The 20,370-nt window shown below is 37.1% G+C and overlaps 1 protein-coding gene across 28 annotated transcripts in view; it reads right to left on the reverse strand.

The window, feature by feature from the left end:
* mical2a (microtubule associated monooxygenase, calponin and LIM domain containing 2a) overlaps positions 1-20,370 on the reverse strand; it is a 74,309-nt gene that overhangs the window by 52,840 nt on the left and 1,099 nt on the right. For 27 of the 28 annotated variants that reach the window (XR_014605296.1, XR_014605297.1, XR_014605298.1 and 24 more), the window contains exon 2: positions 1,648-2,011. Coding sequence is in view for 25 of the 28 variants with exons in the window: in XM_084107879.1 (XP_083964005.1) it covers positions 1,648-1,908 (261 nt within the window). In the remaining 3 variants the exon portion in view is untranslated. Of the gene's footprint in view, positions 1-1,647; positions 2,012-4,651; positions 4,792-20,370 lie in introns of those variants that run through there. The other variant, XM_084107873.1, reaches the window with a different exon arrangement.

Raw genomic sequence — 20,370 nt, forward strand, 5'->3', positions numbered from 1 at the left:
ATTCCCCCATTGCATTATTATACATTATATTCAACACTGAAACTCTGTAAACTTGAATTTTTTCTCACACGGTAATTTTTATGTTGGGTGAACTATACACAATATATATTGTCACTATCCACGATACATATTGTTGCATTTTTGTACTGCGATATATTGTGACACGATATATTGTTACACCCCTAGAAGCCAGCAAACAAACTGGGTCAGAGATCGCAGATCCTACCGATCTAAAAAGCCTCGTCATCCATCTAAAAATCTCTACGAACAGGAGCTTTACAGATAAATCAACTCATAAACTTACAGTGTGTAAGTCTCATCAACTTCCATTGTCAATTGCGCTCGCTCCTGTTGCATGTCCTCAATCAAGTTCTGAGGAGGAGGGGTGAGAGAAACAACTCTCTCCGATATTTTGAATTTGCACCACAGTAACCCCTAGCTGTCAATATTACATACCGCACCTTTAATGAGATACTATTTCTTACGACTTTTACGATACATAAGCTTAAGTGGCAGGTACATTTTTTGTGTGAAAAAGGATCTTTAGCTATGCATAGGGACGTTATGAGTGATGTAAAAGGGTTAGTTCACTCAAAAATGAAAATTGTATCATCATTTACTCATGTCATTCCAAAGCCACAAGACTTCATATTCAGAACACAATTGATGAATATTCTCTCATAATTTTTGTCAAAGTCAACGCAACCACAATTTTCAAGATTCAAAACTACATAAAGACACTGTAACAGTAATCCATATGAATCCAGGTCTTCTGATGAGACACGATCACCTTATATGACAAACAACAGATTTAATTTAGGCTTTGATTAACGCACATACAGTAGAGCACATCAAATATGGTAAACTGAAGCTCAAACATGTGTTCCTGACATGGAAGAGCCAATGATGTTTGTTCTCAAGTGTAAAACTTGCATATTTGAGCTTGAATGACATGAGGGTGAGTAAATGATGACAGATTTTTGGGTAAACTAGCTCTTTGACCCTACAATGCTTGTTGATAATGTGTATTGTGTGACCGTGTGTAGTATGAATCTAAACCAGACATACTACATCCGCCATGTTGGAATTGTCATGTGACGTACAATGTCAACCACATCAATGTTCAGCAGCATTTTTCAATCGGTCAAGGTATTAGGACATACTTCTCATTTGACATTCTGCTTTTCACATAGCATAGTAGAGGATTAAACACGTATTTGGCCTCTGGATCAGTCATTATGATTGCATCATCTGGCAGGTCGAAACAATTTCTCATATGAAAAGCCTCATTTCATGCCATTCAATTTGAGATAATCCCTAGTATCATTCACATCCTTAGCAAAAAATGCCGACTAGCGTGTCATATAATGAGCAATAGCAGTGATGTTAGCCTTACTGCACACACACACCACTAATAAGCTCATATAATACAAGAGCTTGATGAGGTCGCCACTAAAACCAGAGAGCACTTGTCTAACGAACAACATGTGTCTATGATATCATATATATAATGATGTCATGGCATTCAAAAATCAAAGCCCAAAATCAGGGAATCTATAAATGTTTGGTTTACAAAGGTTTGTCAGCTCAGTTAAACATCATAACATATTCCGGTATTGTTATTGTCTTGGCATTCTGCAAGCTTACCTTAATGCCCTCACAGGCTTTGCCTTTCTCGTACTCTTTGTGGCTGGCTCTCTTGTCCAGTTTACTCCACAGGGCTTTGGCTTTCCAGCACGTCATCATGCTCTTCAGACAGCTGTAGAAGGTGCCGTGCTCCAGAGGGTCCAGCTCCAGGTAACTGCACATTATATTGAAGGCCTGTAGGGTACTTTTACAGTCAGTGGCCTGAACAAAGTTCTCAAACAGACGTCCTGCCTGGTTCTTCTCATCTTCAGCTTCGCCCATCGTCTCCTCTGTGGGAGTGTGGAAGCTGTTGCTTGTGATATCTTGCTTCTTGCTCCAGTGAACAGCTACACCCACACTACAGTCTCCTCACTCATGGCGAAATCTGGGGGAAAAATAATGAAATGTGTATTAGTTCAAATACTTTCTGAAAAAATTAATTGGGCCTGGATATTCAGAACTCGTCACCACTGCTAAAGTGGTTGAGTCAATGATGTGACACTGTTTTTTTTTTTTTGGGGGGGGGGGGGTGTGTCCTTTTTTAAATATTTTCTATAATAAACGTGTTTAATCTCTACATTAAAATTAATTTGATCTTTGGGAGGGCACAATAAAACACTTCTCAGGGGGTTGTGATTTTATATTGAAGTGTTATGATAAAATGAAGAAAAATATAATATAATAAATAAATATAAAAATAGAGATAGTTTTAATTGTGATTAGTCACATCTAAAATAAAAGTTTAAATACAGTATATATATATATATATATATATGTATATATATATACTGTATATATATATATATATATATAGTATATATATATATATATACACACAATATTATATATTTACAAACTTTTATGATAGGATACTGTGTGTGTATACTGTATATATATATATATATATATATATATATATATATATACACATATACACACACACACATATATATTATATTTTACAAACTTTTATGTTAGATGCGATTAATTGCGATTAATCAATTTGACAAAACTAATATATATTTAAATTTAATCAATTTTTCTCAAAAATTAAAGTCATATGATGTGACAAAAAATTAATGGGGGAAACAAAACACAACTGTGTGCCAAGGTCAGCTTAAAATATCAGATATTTTGACCTTTTTATGAAAAGGCAAGACTACTAAGTGTGTAAAATGTCATATGGTACATCAAAAAATAATAATGATATTTATAAAATAATAATTATTAAACGTAATATATAAATAAATAAAAGGTTACACAACATGTTTATGATTTTTTATCATTAAATTTAAACTTTTTTTGAAAATGATATATCATTTTATATGTTTTTCAAACCAATATAAAACCAACATGAATACAAAGGTTACATTTTTATGAACTTGCACACACATTTTTACCTAGATTTTTAAAAGGTTTTAAAATCTTTCTTTCTTTTTTTTTCATCTGCTGCAATTTATGTTGCCATACTACTATTACCTAGGGCAGGAGGCCAAACACTGAGAAACCCAGTCCTTCAAATGTCCGTAATCTGATACATTCAAAAGTACATCAACAACAACAGAAAATGAAATATCTTATTTTTGACAGGCCGAGCCAGTATCGGTTACATCTCGACGTTTGACGTCAGATACTGTACATAGTTTCATCCATCCGCAGAATCTTGCTGTTGACTGGAGAGATAACAGCTGATGTAACCAGACTGTCAGTCATGCACTTTTTGCAGAGCGCATAGAAAGAAAAACAAAAACTGTTTGTCTTGCGGCGTTGCCCTGCTGAACCGTGAACAGGACAGAGGTGCGCTTTTGCAGGCAGTTGGGGACACGTCGCTACCCTGGCAAGAAACTCCGGTGGTGTGTATTTTTAGTGAACACCCCTATAAGATTTCAAAGCCCCTCCACTTCCTCAGGATAATAAGCACACTTTAAAGACACCACAAAACATAAGCACACTTTCAAGAATAAACCTAACACCACATAGAAAGTGAGACCTTTCCTGTAATTATACACATGCAGTCTGTAAATATTTCATTAGATACAAAATGTCTAAATGTTCATAATATGTAAAGTGCTGAAAACGGGATCATGTCCTTTCTGTTTGGAAATGAACACGAGAGATGCCTTGAAAGCACATGAAAGCAGACGTAGTAGGTTTGCTTTGGTAATACTAGACTCATTTTTCTCCAGAACACTTTTTTTCTTTGGGATAGGACATCCTCTTGATTTTATGGTGAGATAGAGTCAGTGCCCAGAGGTATAAAGGAGATGACAGAGCATATTTATATCTTGCTCTTTTCATAGCCCTCTCTTTTTAAAGGAATAGTTACTGTATGACTTTACTTCTTCTGTGGAACACAAAAGGAGATATTTAGCAGAATGTCCAAGCTACTCAAAAAAAAAAAGAAAAGAAATATTTTGTCAATAACTAGACAATATTTTGTATAGTTAGTTAGGTGTCTCAGGGAATAGAGACTTACATTTCTGTCTGTTCCTCACACAAAGCTCTATGGTTTGGAATTTAGTTTGTATGGTGCTTTGTTGTCTTTTGAGAGCTTGAAAGTAGGGGTGTGTGGTTTGTATTGTCTACAATAAAATTGGAATTGCTGTTTTAACTTAGGGATGCACCAATGTTATCAGCCGATAAAATCTATTATTTTCACTATCGACCATCAGCCGATTTAAAAACAGCCAATGATCAGGGCCAATTATATCCTGTCAGTCAATCAAAAGAAACGTGTAGCTCATGCTGTGTATGAAGAAAATGTCTCTTGTGTTGAAGTTAGGGCTGTTGAAATGAAGGCGGCAATATCTCATTAACAGTTAAAAATAGTGAAGTTAAAGCAGGCTCTATTCACTCTTAGTTCTGTAAAGGTACAAACCAGTCAAGGTACTAGCACAAAAATACATGTTTTGAACAACATGAGGACGAGTAAATGAAAACCAAACTGTAATTCTCAGGTGAACTACTGCTTTAAATAGACATGGAGCTGAAATATGGGCAGGAGTGAATGTATCTTTGCAGTTACCTGAATATTTCAGTTCCATAAAGTCCTTCCCTCTCTCTCTCTCTCTCGCTCCTTGTATATATAAATATCACTGATACTGCTATAAACTTGCATTATGGGGAACGGTGGCAGTTCTAGGCAGGCCAGATCTCAGTGCCGGTGTGTTTTTAGGACTCTGTTTTGCTAACGGTGGACTAAGAGAGGGGATGTGTCAGCTCTTGTCATGTGGGTGTTAGACGAACTCCCTCTGGAGACAGACGCGCTAAAGCTCGCGTTCACTGCATTCCAGCAGCCAGACGCCGAACATAGCTGTGCATCAGACCACACCTCTACACTCTTATTTACATGATACGAGAACAGGCTCTGCAGAGACTCCACACCGGACGGCAACCGGAAAATATGAGGCTGCAAACAACTTAAAGGGGTGGTTGATTAAAATTTCACTTTTCTAACTTTAGTTAGTGTGTAATGTTGCTGTTTGAGCATAAACAACATCTGCAAAGTTACAATGCTCAAAGTTCAAAGCAAAGGGAGATATTTGCTTTTAAAGAAATTGCTTTTTAAGGACAACAAAAAAAAGGCTGGTAGAGACTACACCACATTTCTCCCGGGTTAGTGACATCACCAACCCTAGAATTTACATAAACCCCGCCCCCTGAACACGATTTATAGATTATCATGACAGAATATGCTAATCAATGACTAGAAGAGAACTACACATCAGCTACATAAATTCATCAACTAACCAATCAGAAATGTCCTGTTGCTTCTACATGTTGTCACTTCTTCTTGAGTCTCTCCATCATTGTCTGAATCTGGTTTGAACATAAAAGGCTAAAAGTTTTTGAAATGTTCAATGCATGTCTGAGTGAGGTAAAAGGACACAAGCTGTTGAAGCTCTGCCCCCTGTGCCGGGAGTAGCAGCTCATTTGCATTTAAAGGAACAGACACAAAACGGTGCGTTTTTGCTCACCCTCAAAAAGTGACAATTTTAACATGCTATATAAAAATATCTGTGGGGTATTTTGAGCTAAAACTTCACATACACACTCAAAGACTTATTGTATATCTTGTGAAAAGGGCATTATACCACCCCTTTAAACTTACTGGTTTGTCTTATGAAACTACTGGATTAAGATTTAATGCTCTCACTGCATTACAAAGTTATCAAATCATGTGATCTACATACCAAAAGACAGCCAAAAAGATTTTAAGTTCTATCACTTCCTTCTGAATATGAATTCTGAAGAACGATAAATCATTCAAACTGTGTTATGTTGCATGTTTAATTGAATAGGTTGCATCCAGTTCATCTTGGAAACAAAATAAAATACTTTTGATTTTTGTGTTAAAGGTCAATGACAATGAGCATATAAGATAATGAAAAATAAAGGTTTTAAAAATCTAATTTGTGCCAAGTTTTTCTTTGTACTTTTTGCATTCATGTAGTTTTTATTCAATTTTGAAAAACTTCTCAATTTTTTTTAAAAATCTAACGAGTCTAAAAATGTCATGTGGTGTAACCCTCAAGTAAAGCATGACATATTGCTGTTTGGACCATCCTGAATCTTTACTTTATGCCTCCCAAAATCAAAATATATTGTTGTATCTCTGTTGTAATGTATAGGGAAATGTACAGGTGATCCAGGTTTTCAATGCAAAATGTGCAAACAGTGCACAGTACACATACTGTATACTGCAGAAAAATACTACTGGTAGTATGCTAATTTGACATAGCCTGAGACATTCAGCTGAATTATTTAATTACAGAAAAGCTTGTGTTAAAACATCATAAACATGCAACCGCTTCACCACAATAGCATCTACTGCATCCAAACCCAAGGCAACTATATGTGGCCTTTTTAGTATGTCCGCTTGGAAAGCTAAATTAAAATGTGTCAATAACTATAACTGAGCGACTGGCATGTCAGACTTCATGGTCATGGATGGAGGAAAATGGCTATTAGATCCATCAGTTGAGGCATTCCTCTTGGGCAGTGAAAGGTAGCACATACTGTCCCCTCCACTTACTCTTTCAGCTGAATCCTCATTGTGCCGACTTACATACCATGACTTCACCATCTGACCTAATGGAAAGGGCCACTGCGGGCAGACGGCACGAACCCACAGAACTCCAGTAAAATATGCGCACATGCACGCACACATAGTCTGCACACGGGGAAAAAACATTACTGGGAATAATTGTGGCAGTGCACTTTTTAAAATACTGTTAAGTCTGCCCTTTAATGAGTTGATGGGAATTCCAGTGATGTTAAATATATCCCACAATAATAACACCAAAAGCAAGAGCCTCAGACAGGCATCCATTTCTATGCACTAATACATTTCAAGCTGTGTATTATGAACTACAATGAGCATTATATATCAGTAAAAATAAGATTTTTAAATGTTTTTGAAAGAAGTCTCTTATCTTCACCGTGAGGTTTTCATTTTGTACCATACAACTGCATTAGTTGCGCTTAACTTGAAATATTGAGTAAGTTAAGTCAATTTGATTGCACTTGGCATGGTTTTGGGTGTGGGGCAGTTCCCATCATGCATCCTCAAAAGGATAACAAGAATGACTGAATTACCGCTGCAATAATTATGTTATTGCAATGGTGGTGTCTATCAAAAAATAGTCTAATTTGTATTATTTTATTTTTAACTGCTAAATACAATTAATTACTTAGCATTAGGGTTTCCCATTGACTGTAAAAAAAGTGTGTCTCCACTTTTACACTGCATAAAATTGAAGCCAAAATATCCCAGAAAGGTCCTGCTCACACTCCCGAACACTCAATCGCAAGTACAGGTGTCGATCATGACGTTACACACAAATTATGTATTACACCCAGTCTTATTGGCAAAACGAACATTTAAATATACGTCAGCATAAAATATATATATATCTTAGTGTAATTGGATTTTTTTGTTTGGCTTGCATCCCATAGAGTGGTGCAGGTATGACATCACTTTGTAGGCCAAAACGTGGAAGCAAAGTTGCATTTATTTTTTGAAGCTGTTACGTGTCTCAAAACAAGTGGCTAAATGTGACTACAGAGACTGTCGAGGAGATTAAACGTCATCACGCTGAACAGGTAAACTCAGTCCACTTTTACAGCATCATTATGCTTATAATCGCGCTTATACGCTATTCTAACTCAAACTTTCTGGGAAAATGTTTTTGATAAAAACTGAAAGAGTTGTCTGAAGCTTAGTGATGGTGACGCTGAAGTCATGTGACCGTGGTGTAGTTCGTTTATAGCCTACCTTTAGCTTTTTACTTCTGGCGACTGCATTTAAGCTTCAGAATTCATAAAAGTCTGTTATAATTATCTTGATGGACAACATGTGTATCATAAACAATCACAGAGCTTGTTTTTAGCGATAATCCAAAAGCCTGTGGGAAAATCCTATTGGGTACCAGCATGATGCAAACTGCCGGTTGGCCTACAAAGTGGTGTCATACCTGAACCGCTTTATTTTATACATAGAGAGGGTGGGGTTTATTAATTATACTACAGCCAGCCACCAGGGGGCGATTGAAATGCTTTGGCATCACTAAATCGCATTGCTATTATTCATCTATGAGACACTCATTTAGTTTTCACGTTTGGAGCCAATTTGATGAATTTAAGTTGTTTCCACACCCCTTTATTATCATGAAAGCCTTATATGTTTTTATAGGGGACAGAGTCCAATAAGACACAGTCCAGCAGCGAAAAGCAAATGGCTGCTAGAAAAACAGATCCCAGGCATGAAGCGTGCAGCCTGCTGTTGTTGGAGAGCTTCCCGCTATCAGACCAAACAAAAGGAAGCTGATGTCAGTGAGGAAACAGAGGGAAAGCTGGGAGCTAAATGTAATTGTTAATTGCCACCCTATACAAAGAAAACCAGGAAGGAACCCCCCATCCGATAAGCAGACATTACGCCTGCTAACTGCATGGCAATCTCAGAAAACAATGTTTCCCAGCATCCCTCACGGGCTTAACCTTTCCCCAGTGCAGCAAACACACTCCCAGTGTCTCACACTCGCTCGCAGTAAAGACACTGCTTCACGAACAACTGCCAAAACAAAAGGAAGCCGTCTTGGACAGAAGTACAAACAGCGTGTTATCTAAGTGGCCTCGGTGAACGTCTCATGAGAAAGTCATTAATTCACACAGAAGTGAGAGTGCGAGACGGAGCAGCTGCGGGCCGTCTTAGAGGTTGCCTGACCCTTTAAAAAAGGAAATTTATCTTAGGACACTCATGAAAGTTTGGCAAAGCACTCTGGAGAATAACCATTTGCACAGATGATTATACAAATAGTTTTATAAGCCTCATTCTTTCACGGTGTGGTTTCGAGTTAGTGAATATGATGAATGTACCATTACAGTAATGATAATTTGGACAAAAATGTGCTTAATAATATTATTAAAAGTGAAAAAACTAATGGTATTTATTAAAATGCTTGCAATCACATCATTCTCTTTAGGGCACAGCTGATTGGTTCCTGCTGTATCGGTAGCCAATGAGCTCGCTGCTCAACATTCAAATACCTGGCTAGCATTTGCCTTAGCAGTTGCAGCGTACTTTCAGAAACCCTCCACCTAGGGGTGTGACGGTTAGTATATAACCGCTAAAACCGTGTTATTAAAATATTTTTTACAAACATTTTTTATCATAGAGAATGTTTAAATACTAATTAAAAACAATTGTTAACAGTCTGTGTTATTAATGGTCTACGTCGTTTCCAACTGTATTTGATTCTTTGCCAAGTACCCCCTGACCGACCGCCAATCATTTGAGATAGAAATAAAAGCTATCACTATGATATATTAAACTTATTTAGATTTATTAAACAAATGAAAAACATTTGGAATAATAAACATTAGCAATAAACATTTGCAATAATAAACAACGTATCATTACCGATAACTGATCGTGCAGTTTAATTACCCCTTGACTGGCCCCAAACATATACAGTGATATACAGTATATATATGATGTGTATTACATTTTAGCTCAAAAACAATTGTAATAAAAGATAGGATCATAAGATGCGCAATATATCGGGAGACATGTTTTTTACCACTTAATGAAGTTTTGTTTTGTAAATCGTCAGACATGATTTGTACCACTTCATTAAGTTTTGCTTTGTAGAAAACCTTTCTTTAAAACGAATTTCGTTTTGTACAAATTGTATTTTAATTTTAAGAAATGTTTCATCAACCAATTGCATGTATTTAATAAATAAAAAGCAAATATAGCAGACAATATAATAACCGTGACATTGAGGCGCCGGCGCGCCGCATTCACTTGCATTGCATTGTTAAAAGCCTTTCTTTAAATCAAATTTCGTTTTGTACAAATTGTATCTTAATTTTAATAAATGTTTCATCAACCAATTGCATGTATTTAATAAATAAAAATCAAATATAGCAGACAACATAATAACCGTGACATGGAGGCGCCGGCGCACCGCGTTCACTTGCATTGCATTGTGAACTAGAGCGCATCTCATCGTAAATGAATGAAACTCAGCGTAGGCCTATGCCTCATACATTAGCATTAAATATCTTTGCTGCATCCTTTCTAGAACAGACAAGGGCTTTCTTGCGGCTCGCATCAGCAGAGCATTGCATCGTCCATAGACCGCAAAACAATCAGCGGATGGCGGGCGGGTGCGGCTTTGAAATTTGGTCAAAAAACGTTGGTGCGGATGATGAGTTTTGTGATGCGGTTGCGGATGAAATAATACCTCATCCGCGTATGTCTATCGAAAACATTGAACACTACACAAATATTAATTTTATTTTTTTAATTTAGGCGATCAAGTAGCTAATCAGTGTCTGCTCGTTTATTCAAACTAAGTTGTCCTATAAGAGACGAACGTCGCAACGCAAAGCATGTCTTGTTCACAGCAGCGTGTCGTGTGTATATTATTGGCAGTAGCAAGTCCCGTACTTGCTCTACAGCAGCAGCACCAAATGCATTTTTATCTCAGACTTGATTTTGTTAACACTATCAGTTAGGTTTAGGGTCAGGTTTAGTGTTATTTTCAAATGCGATAGAGCATTAACCTTTTATCGCCACTCACTGGATATTTCATTTCCAAACTGCCTTTATACGTACAACATTCAACGTTAATAAAATGTTGGCAGATTCACCTTCGTCTGTTTTGTATAAAACTGAACTCGCTTTTTAGCGCCACTCACTGGACATTTCACTTTGAATGAGTTGCAAAACGCAACGTAATATTTTGCATTATTCCAACAAGGCACTTGATTCTGACACGTAATAAATGCTCTGATCAACCGCACGTCCCCAGTCAGGACAAGCACTGACTTACAAAATTACATTAGCGTCCTGTGATGGGCTCTGTGATGGCCGATGACGTGGCCACACAAAAGGACCGGCTGGCGTCAGTTGCCGCCATTTTGTTCTGTTGGGCTAATCCATGCTGCCAATTAGCTGGGGGGTGCATGATTAATTGTATGTATGTATGTATGTTTGTTTATTATAATTCTATGTATATTTTGTTGACTATAATTCTTTGGGTAAATTATTTTTTGTGTATGACCCATTTCTTTATTTCGGAAGTTACTTTATTTATTTTAATTGTGTTAAGTGATGTTTGTGGTGTTCCCTGTGTATGTGTAATGGACTAGTCCTTTGTGTATATAAGTTCCCCATGTGTGTCATTTGGGAGGTCATGTTTTTTTTTTTTTTCGTTTGGTTTGTTTAGTTGGTTTGATTACTGTTAAGTTTGGTTCTGTTCAGTTGACCCTCTTTATGGGCCCAGACCTGACTGTATTTTGTTCAGTTTTCAGGTCATTTAATTTGTAACTTTTTTGTTTGGCATTTAATAAATAATTTTCTTTGTTTGGAAATCCTGCATTCTTTGCCCTTGACTGCTTGGTCCCTCACAGGCTCTGAGGATCAACTTGCATTACAGCAGGGCAGAAATAGTGAGGCGAAAGAATCGGGGCTCAGAATAGACAGCTCTCGTGTTCCAGGAGAAAAGAAAAACACATGGCCATGCAGATCAAGCACTACCTATTACAGGACACCTGAAGCCCACTGTGGTTCCTCACTGAGCTCCGGAGACCAGTAGATGTCAGGATACCTCTGATGCCGTCCCAATCATATAGATCGACAGAAGTGAGTGATTTTGCACATTCTTGTAAATGAGGGATCCAATTTCACAGTCCAATGCTTTTTTACTTTTTTTAAAATGTACTTTGAAGTACCCCTGAGATTTTGAGTTCACATTTCAATATATATATATATATATATATATATATATATATATATATATATATATATATATATATATATATATATATATATATATATATATATATATATAATTTTTTTTTTTTTTTTTTTTAAGGGTTAGTTCACCCAAAAATGAAAAATCTGTCACATTTGTATCACATAACCAGCTCCATTTCAGATGTTTCAGATTCCACAAATGTGGAGCTCTTGGGTACAAGTTCTACACGAATCACGATAAAATGGAGCTGATTTCATTTTTTGGGTGAACTATCCCTTTAAATACAAGTCTGCACAACTTATAACAAATTATATTGCAATTGTATTGTCGCATATGGCAATTTTAATACGACATTTCATCTCGCTGCTGCTGAAACCAACTCTAGACCTCTTTCAGGGTATTTATTATTAGTAACTCTAATTAAAAAGGACATAAATAAAGACATATTTTACAGTTGTAAATTATAGTTGTACTATAAAATAAAATAAAAATTATAAATTCTTCACTTTGAAATGTTCAAACCCTCAAGCTATTAACATTTCAAATCCCCAAGTTTTTATTTTGGAGGAATACTGGTGAAATTCTGTAAACTTCTGTCCACAGAAATGTTGGAAATTATGCAATTTATGCTAAATGATGTGTAAATAAAGCACACATTGCATTTCAAAAAATGCACATTATACTCACAGCGCATAGAGATGAGAAGCAACATTTAATGTGAACCGTGCAGCTTAATCACAAAGCTATATTGCAAATTCTATTTTATTTTGATAAATTGTGCAGCCCCATGATTTTACATTCAGTTTAATTAATTATTAGCTTGTCATCAACTAGCGAACCCCCCCGCAGTTCCCTTACAATGTTTGAGTGACAGGTGACAGTAGTGGAGAACAAAAACCTTGGGATAAACCAGACTCAGGGCCCTATTTTAACGATCTGAAACGCAAGTATCAAACGCGAAACGCAAGTAACTTTGTGGGCGGATCGCAAATCTAAAATGGGTTGGTCTGAAGTAGCTTCATTACTCATAGGTGTGGTTTGGGCGTAACGTGAAATAAACCAATCAGAGCGTCATCTCACATTCCCTTTAAGAGCAGGCACGCTTGTTCCATGGCGGATTGCTATTATAATGGCGGATTTGCCAGGTGCACACCAGGAGCGGTTCACAGCCGAGGAGACCGACGTTCTCGTCAGGGCCGTAAAACACAGAGAAGTGACACTGTATGGGGATGGAAGAAACCCACCCAAATTAGCTTCGGTTAAACAGGCGTATAATCATTTGGGTAAATGTGTAAGCTAGATTTATGCCTATGTTTTCACATCTTCATGGACACCACAATGATTTCCCTCGTGTGGAATATTTTTCCTTGTAATTATGTATGGTTTGCAAAAATGTCAACTGCTGCATCTGTGTAGATGAGAGAAGCAAAGTGTATGCGCGTTGTGCACACGCTACATTATGGCCAAGCATGCACCCTTAAAATAGCATCTGAACACGCCAGTAACTTTAGACTAGGTTTTTCCTGGTCAGTGGTGGAATTGTTTTCTGAAACTGCAAAATAGCACCAGGGAACGTTTGCACCGGAACACGCCTCCTCTTTTCGCTGAACTGCCCCCGGGAGCGCAAGTTCATTCCGCTGTGCGTCGGGTGCAAAATAGGAATGATACATGCGTCGGTGTACAAAACCAATTGCGCTGGGTGCAAGATAGGGCCCTATGTCTCAGTTCTCCTCTGGCCTATTTAAATGAGCACAATACATGATATTTAATAAAGTCTATTTCAAATTTGAATACTAAAATAGAATTCTGTAGAAAACTTTGAAGTGATTAAGACTAGGAACATGTAAGTAAATGGGCAATCAACATCCAGATAAAATTAGTGTTGATGGTTTTGTGTATCCTTCATGCTGTTGCAGAGAGTCAAAAGCTTTTGTAATAGTCAGTTCCTCTACATGTCATGCTTTCCGAACATATGTATCTGCTTATTAATGAGACTTTTTGAATAGAGGTCTCCCACCTGGAAGACCTTTCCAAAAGCGCTGAACAGGAAACATGGACTCATGGAAAGGTGGAAAAGGAAAGTTCACAGGTCTAATGTAAAACACGGCTCCAGCCTGACGTCTGTGCTACATGTCATGTTTAAAGATCCAGTTGCCACGGAGACTCTAAATATTTTGTTGAGCGTGACGTATTAAAACAATTTATTGTGCTAGTTGATGATGAGCTCATAAAGCACTGTATTTATTTTAGTATAATGGCTTATAACCGACTGCAGTTTAGAAACCGTTTACAAACTCCCCGAGCAGCAAACTTGTGTTTAAATCAAGCTTTGTTGAAAACCACTAATTACAAACTGAGACAGAGCTACCAGCAAATGCACTTTCAATCCAACACTGAGAGGACATGCAACAGAACACCTTCAATGGCTCATGAAACACCAAAAAAACAAATACATGCCAACAGTTTTAACTTTTTTCAGTTTTAATGTTGCTAGATGGATGCTAAATGGTTGTTAGGACTTTGCCAGGTGATTGCTTACTGACTCTTTTCTGGTCCCTAGATATGCCTCAGATCCCTCCTTCAATGTGGGATTCGAAATTGTAACTGATTGCTTAGAAAAGTAATACCACAACTCTCTCAACAAGCCGTATTATTCAAGCTTTATACTACAGGGCTGTTGAAGGCTTGATTCTGATTGGCTGACGAACATTCTAAAGTGTGCAATTGTTTTTCAGGAAATGCACATCTAAAGTAGTTCCAGGGAGGTTTTGACCGCATTACGGTTCCATATTACCCTGGTAATCCAGAGTTCTCGCGAGAGCACAAGTTGAATTTGTTCAGTGAGTTACTCTGGTGTCGAGTAATGATGCTCATTAAATATGCTCTTGTATCCGAGCTGCACCAATCACATCGGGTTATCTGATATAGGCGGGCCAGAGGCGAGCTAAACTGATGACGACAGCGCTGTGACGTCGAGGTCATTAGTAAACATTGCAAGATGGCTATGGATGAACACCAGTTGTTTGAAACGGCTTTGGCCGCTACAATGAACGAGTTAGACTTGGCTTTTTATCTAAAAGAGGAACAGAAGACGGCGCACGAATCGTTCCTTTGCAAGAAGGGCGTTTTTGCTGTTTTGCCGACCGGATACGGTAAGAGTCTAATCTACCAGTTAGCTCCGCTGGTAGCTAAGCGTATGGGGTTTATTGTTGTGATTGGTCGTAGTGTTATCCAATTGCGTGCTGTGAGATTTTCAAATGCACGCTTGGTGCTGCCCCTCGAGCTGGCCGATTTTCATTAGTCGACGCCAGACCATTAATCTTTCAGATTTAGGTCTGGATTTCCAGGCTAGTTCCATATCACTTCGCCAAATGATTTCAGGCAGTGTCTCAAGCCTCCCTTACTAGCTCTAAAAGGATGTTTTGGAATTCGCGACGGATGAGATGCGTAAGAAATTAGTCTGACACACAAGAACATTTTAAGGACAACAATCTGAGAAATGTCTTGAAATAAAACATGAGCAATGTCTTGAGGTGTAGCAAATGCCGAGGTGGCCTGTAGTTGGAGAACCCCTTCAAAAACAAGCCAAACATTGTATGCAATGCGACTGAAATTACTTTATCTCTGTTAGATCTACAATGTTATCTCATATTCACTCTTAATAGTGCATTTATAAATGCGTCTATCTATAACTAGTGATATATTTGAAAGCCGATAACCGATGTATTGGCCGATAAATCTAAATCCAAATTTTTATATAATTTTTGAGAGCCTGATTACAAAGTTTAGATTTACAAGTAGCCTAGTTTGAACCAGTAAGTTGTAAGTTTTAATTTTAATACATTTTACACTCCTATGGCCAACTTTCCTTACCAAAAAAATAAATAAAAAATTCTAATCATATTTCAAGCAATTCAAAACCATCATGGCGAACAGTGAGCATCTGAATTTTCTCGGCTTAAGGAAATAATCCATTACTTATTGGCTTTAAAATACCCGCCAAATCTTCTTATTGGACCAATGACGATAATATTAAATATGAACATATATCGGCCGATGTCGATAAGGTGGCCGATATATCGTGCATTAACCAGAACTATTGTTACAATCATGACTGGAAACAAACACAGTGTTTAGTCTTGGTCCCTCAGCTAAAATGAAATGATACTACAATTGCCAGTAGGTGGCGGCAAATCATTGTCTTAACGAGTTAGTCATTGAATCATTCAGTCAAACAATTCGTTCAAAGCGGCTGATTCTTTCAGGGACAAAGCAGAAGTGAGTGAGTAAAGTCATTCATTAGAACGATTCGTTCAAAAATGTGGAATCATTCAGTAACGAAACTGAAACTGTGTTGCTCGGACACGTGCAATGGCTCTATGTTTTGAACTATTTTCGTTGGCAAAATAGAGGAAAAACAGACAATATGTGTCTAAAATGCAAGTCACCTAATAGCCTATTAACTTATTGTTTATTGAATTGTTGTATAAAAGCAATATCACATTTGCAAACGTGCTGATATTTGGGTAAATAGCACTTTTGTTTGTGTGATATTGCTTGAAAATATTAAAAACAAGAACTTATATGTAAAGTTTTTTTGCACCATAAAAACGTTTTTGGAAGCATTTTTATTAATCTTGGTGGCAAGTTCAAGTGCTTTTCCGTTGCAAGTCCTGTTTTAAGTTAAACGGGCGAAACATAACAAAGACCGCTACTGGATAACTGTATAAGCGAACTAACAGTAGTATAAGTGGAGAGTTCAGATGCAAAAGCCTCTAAGTGCCATCTGAAATTTTCTTCTAGAATGATCATTTTTATCAAGCTCGTATATTTAAGTTCAATAATTTCACTTAAATGGCAATGCAAATTACCTATTAATTGTCATTTAAGTGAAATTACTTAACTTAAATATACAAGCTTTATAAAAATGATCATTCTAGAAAAAAAATTCAGATGGCACTTAGAGGCTTTTGCATCTGAACTCTTCAAGTATTAGTCAATTATTCCTCACATCCTCGTCAATTATTCCGTCCATTATTAATGTCTGTAGCACAAATGTCACAGGACAAACACACTAAAGTTTAATACGTAGTTTAGGGGTTTGTTTAAATCACTAACAATATGGTATTAAAAATAATATATTAAAAATATAATAGGTATTAACAGTAGAAAATGGTAGAAAGTGCAAAACAAGGTTCACCAACTGCCTTTTTTTTTAACACACCAAATAAGGGGACATCATTGGCCAGTGTTTAAACAGAGTATTAAGAACAAATTTATAAGTATAACAGATTCCCAATATAAAGATATACGTACAACATGATTGGTTTCATGTCTTGCCAAAAAAGCGTTCTTTCCACACTATTTTTGTGCTTATATCAACATGGCAAAGCCCCTCAGTAAAAATTCCTCATTTAACAGTAACACATGGACTAACTTCTGACAAATGAGGGTGTTGGAGTACATAGTGTCCAGGACACACACCTGGCAGAGTGAGCTTGTCAGTGTCTGATCTAGGAGATATCTTCAGTGGATTCAGCACTGCTGCTCTATAGTGGCCAAACGCACTGACCGTTATTGAGGAAATTCCACCCGACCGGACAGAAAGGTGGTTTAAATAAAATGTGATGAATGTTCGTCTGTCTCACTGTCTGTTGAATGCTCTGTGGACTGTAATAGGAATGCACTTCTGTTGAGGGGATTTCAATGCGTTTGTAACAGGGCTGTGTGAAATCATATCATTCATACGATATGCTGGTTAATTTTGTGGGCGTGCAAAAACATGAATCTGGTACAGATTGAATTCCTCTGACTGACGGAATAACTTTTTTATAGCATGATTAATTGCATTTTTTAATTTTTTTTTTATTTTAGATACCAAAAAAAAAAAAATCTGCTTTTTTATTAATAAGTGTGAATCATCTTGTGAGGTATGACATACATTTATTGCTCATCCACAGAGGAAGTTGACACTGTTTGTTTTGGCAAGTGAATCACAAAACTCACAGGGCTTTACCAGAGTTAAACTGCATGAACACTTTACTTGAAGTCTATTTATAAAGCATCATAAAGATAATCTTATATAATAGACATTGTGATGATGCATAAATAACTGTAACTAGTGCCCACAAGTTAAAATACATCATAATACTATTTATGGTTAAATCTTTAAACAGTACGTCAAATTATAAATGTCAAATCTTAAAACTAAAGGTTCTTCAATGGTTCTTTGATACTGTCATGGCTGGACTGGCCATTGGGCATACCGGGCATTTCCCCGGTGGGCCGACGTGCTTTTTGGGCCGATACATCTCATACTCATACATATTTTTATTTTTTTTATTTTTTTTATTTTTTTTACGGCCCATAAAATTTGTACATCGGCGGCCCATTCGTTTGGTTTTGTTTTGCTTATTTGGCGGCGCTGGGTTTGTGCCGGTGTAATGCATTGGTCCAAAAAAGTCAGTGTTAGTTTTTTTTTTCTGACAGACCAGCCCATGAAACACGTAGATCAGCGGCCCATTGGTTCTTTTCTTGATTGACACTGGGCTGGCCCAATCACAACTTTAAACGAGTGAGCGAGCGTGCAGCAGTGTCAGTGTGTATCTGTCAAAATAGTCAGCGAGATGGAGAAGAAACGCAAGGAATGTGCAGAGAAATAGCGTGAAAAAATAGAACCAGGCCCTTAAAGCAGACACTGTAAACTGTGTCAAAATATATGTTTTCTGACCTTCATCAGCTCCTTCATCAGCTCCAGTGGCAGATGATGATAGTGAGGAGGATCAGGAGAGAGATGAGAGACTGTAGAGCCTGCGGTAAGCAGAACTACTTTCAAAACACTTCGGCCATGTCATGAGTGTAGGAACCCATTACCCAGTTACAGATCATTTCCACATCTGCATAGATGACGATTACCGCAATTCACTAGAAATCTAATGAGAGGCGTTTGTAAACCATTTTTTCCGCCAAAATAAAAGCTTGATGCAGTTTGCGTCAAAATAAAAGATCATGTGCTTATCTCTTTCAAGTATAGAAATTGGTTCAAAACTAATTATGAAAGTTTCCTTTATTTTTTAGTGCATTTGTTTTACAAAATATGGCAATTACTGTCATTGGATTAATATTATAACTATTACTATGTAGTGTAATGTAAATAGACACTGTAACTAAAAGAGGTTTGAATTTTTCTTTGTTTAATTTGCACACTGAATATGGGTTGGAGCTTTTAATTTTGAACTCTCAAAGTGCACCAGATTGATGAATTTAATATTAAAATGCACAAAATTTTCTCACGGGGGAGCATGCCCCCAAACCCCCCTAGAAGGACAGAGGTCCCACCACAGTTTTACCAAAAATCCTGTAAGAAACACTTGTATTGCTATGCCAATGCAGATTATAGCTTGTTTTAGGATTCATCACTGTGGAGTATAGCCTAGTTCGACTGTAGGGTTAATAAATGTCACATTTTTACTTATTTCATCTGTTAACTCTCACTCGTTCCTATACTCACTCATTACATGGCATTAGTGGTTTTAAGGAATAGGAGTTGGTATGCATATAATTAAGGGCGTGCAAAGATGGGTGGTGTTTATGATCATAGTGGGCCGGTCTGGGCCAAAATGCCCGGGCCGATTTTTTTGTCCCAGTCCAGCCCTGGACATTGTGATGATGCATAAATAACTGTAACTAGTGCCCACAAGTTAAAATACATCATAATACTATTTATGGTTAAATCTTTAAACAGTACGTCAAATTATAAATGTCAAATCTTAAAACTAAAGGTTCTTCAATGGTTCTTTGATACTGAGATGACTATGGATCAGAAGAACGTCAATATTTAGCTTGATTGTCATCTCCAAAAAGCAAACTTCAGGTTGAGCGTAAACAATTCTGTGTTTAAAGTCCAAAAGGCGAACATGTGTCGAATATCCAAAGGGTGAATGTACCGCTTTCCAGGATTCACTGTCTGGACTATATTTCTTAAAGTCTCATCAATGAGATCTGGACCAAGAAAAGTGTGTGAAAATCAAGTGGTGTGAAATCTACTAAACTTCACACAAGTTCAAGTGCAGGTTACTGAACGAGCCACTGGTTCCTTGAAGAAACATTAAAAGGAGTATTATCTTTCTCTCACTGAGAGCAACCAATCATTCATCTCTCTCTCTCTCTCTCTCTCTCTCTCTCTCAGAGCGAACCACAGTTGCATTTTAAATCAAAAGATAAGATGAGACTTAAAAGGATTAGAAGGTCCAAAACAAAAGGTGAAATGAATATGCATATAAAATGACAAAAGCACACTGCTTAGTCACATTTGTCTGGTTGTCTTTGCATTAGAGTTGCAATGGCATCTGCAAACAAACGATGCTTCACCTTTTAATTTTGTAATTAAAACCAACTAGCACCAATTTTAGTGGATGCCTTAAGAAAACTACTGACATGTTCCACTAACATTTTAAACTAATTTTGTTATAATGCT

This window comes from Abramis brama (assembly GCF_963993115.1).
Source record: "Abramis brama genome assembly, chromosome: 3".
Lineage (NCBI taxonomy): Eukaryota > Metazoa > Chordata > Actinopteri > Cypriniformes > Leuciscidae > Abramis > Abramis brama.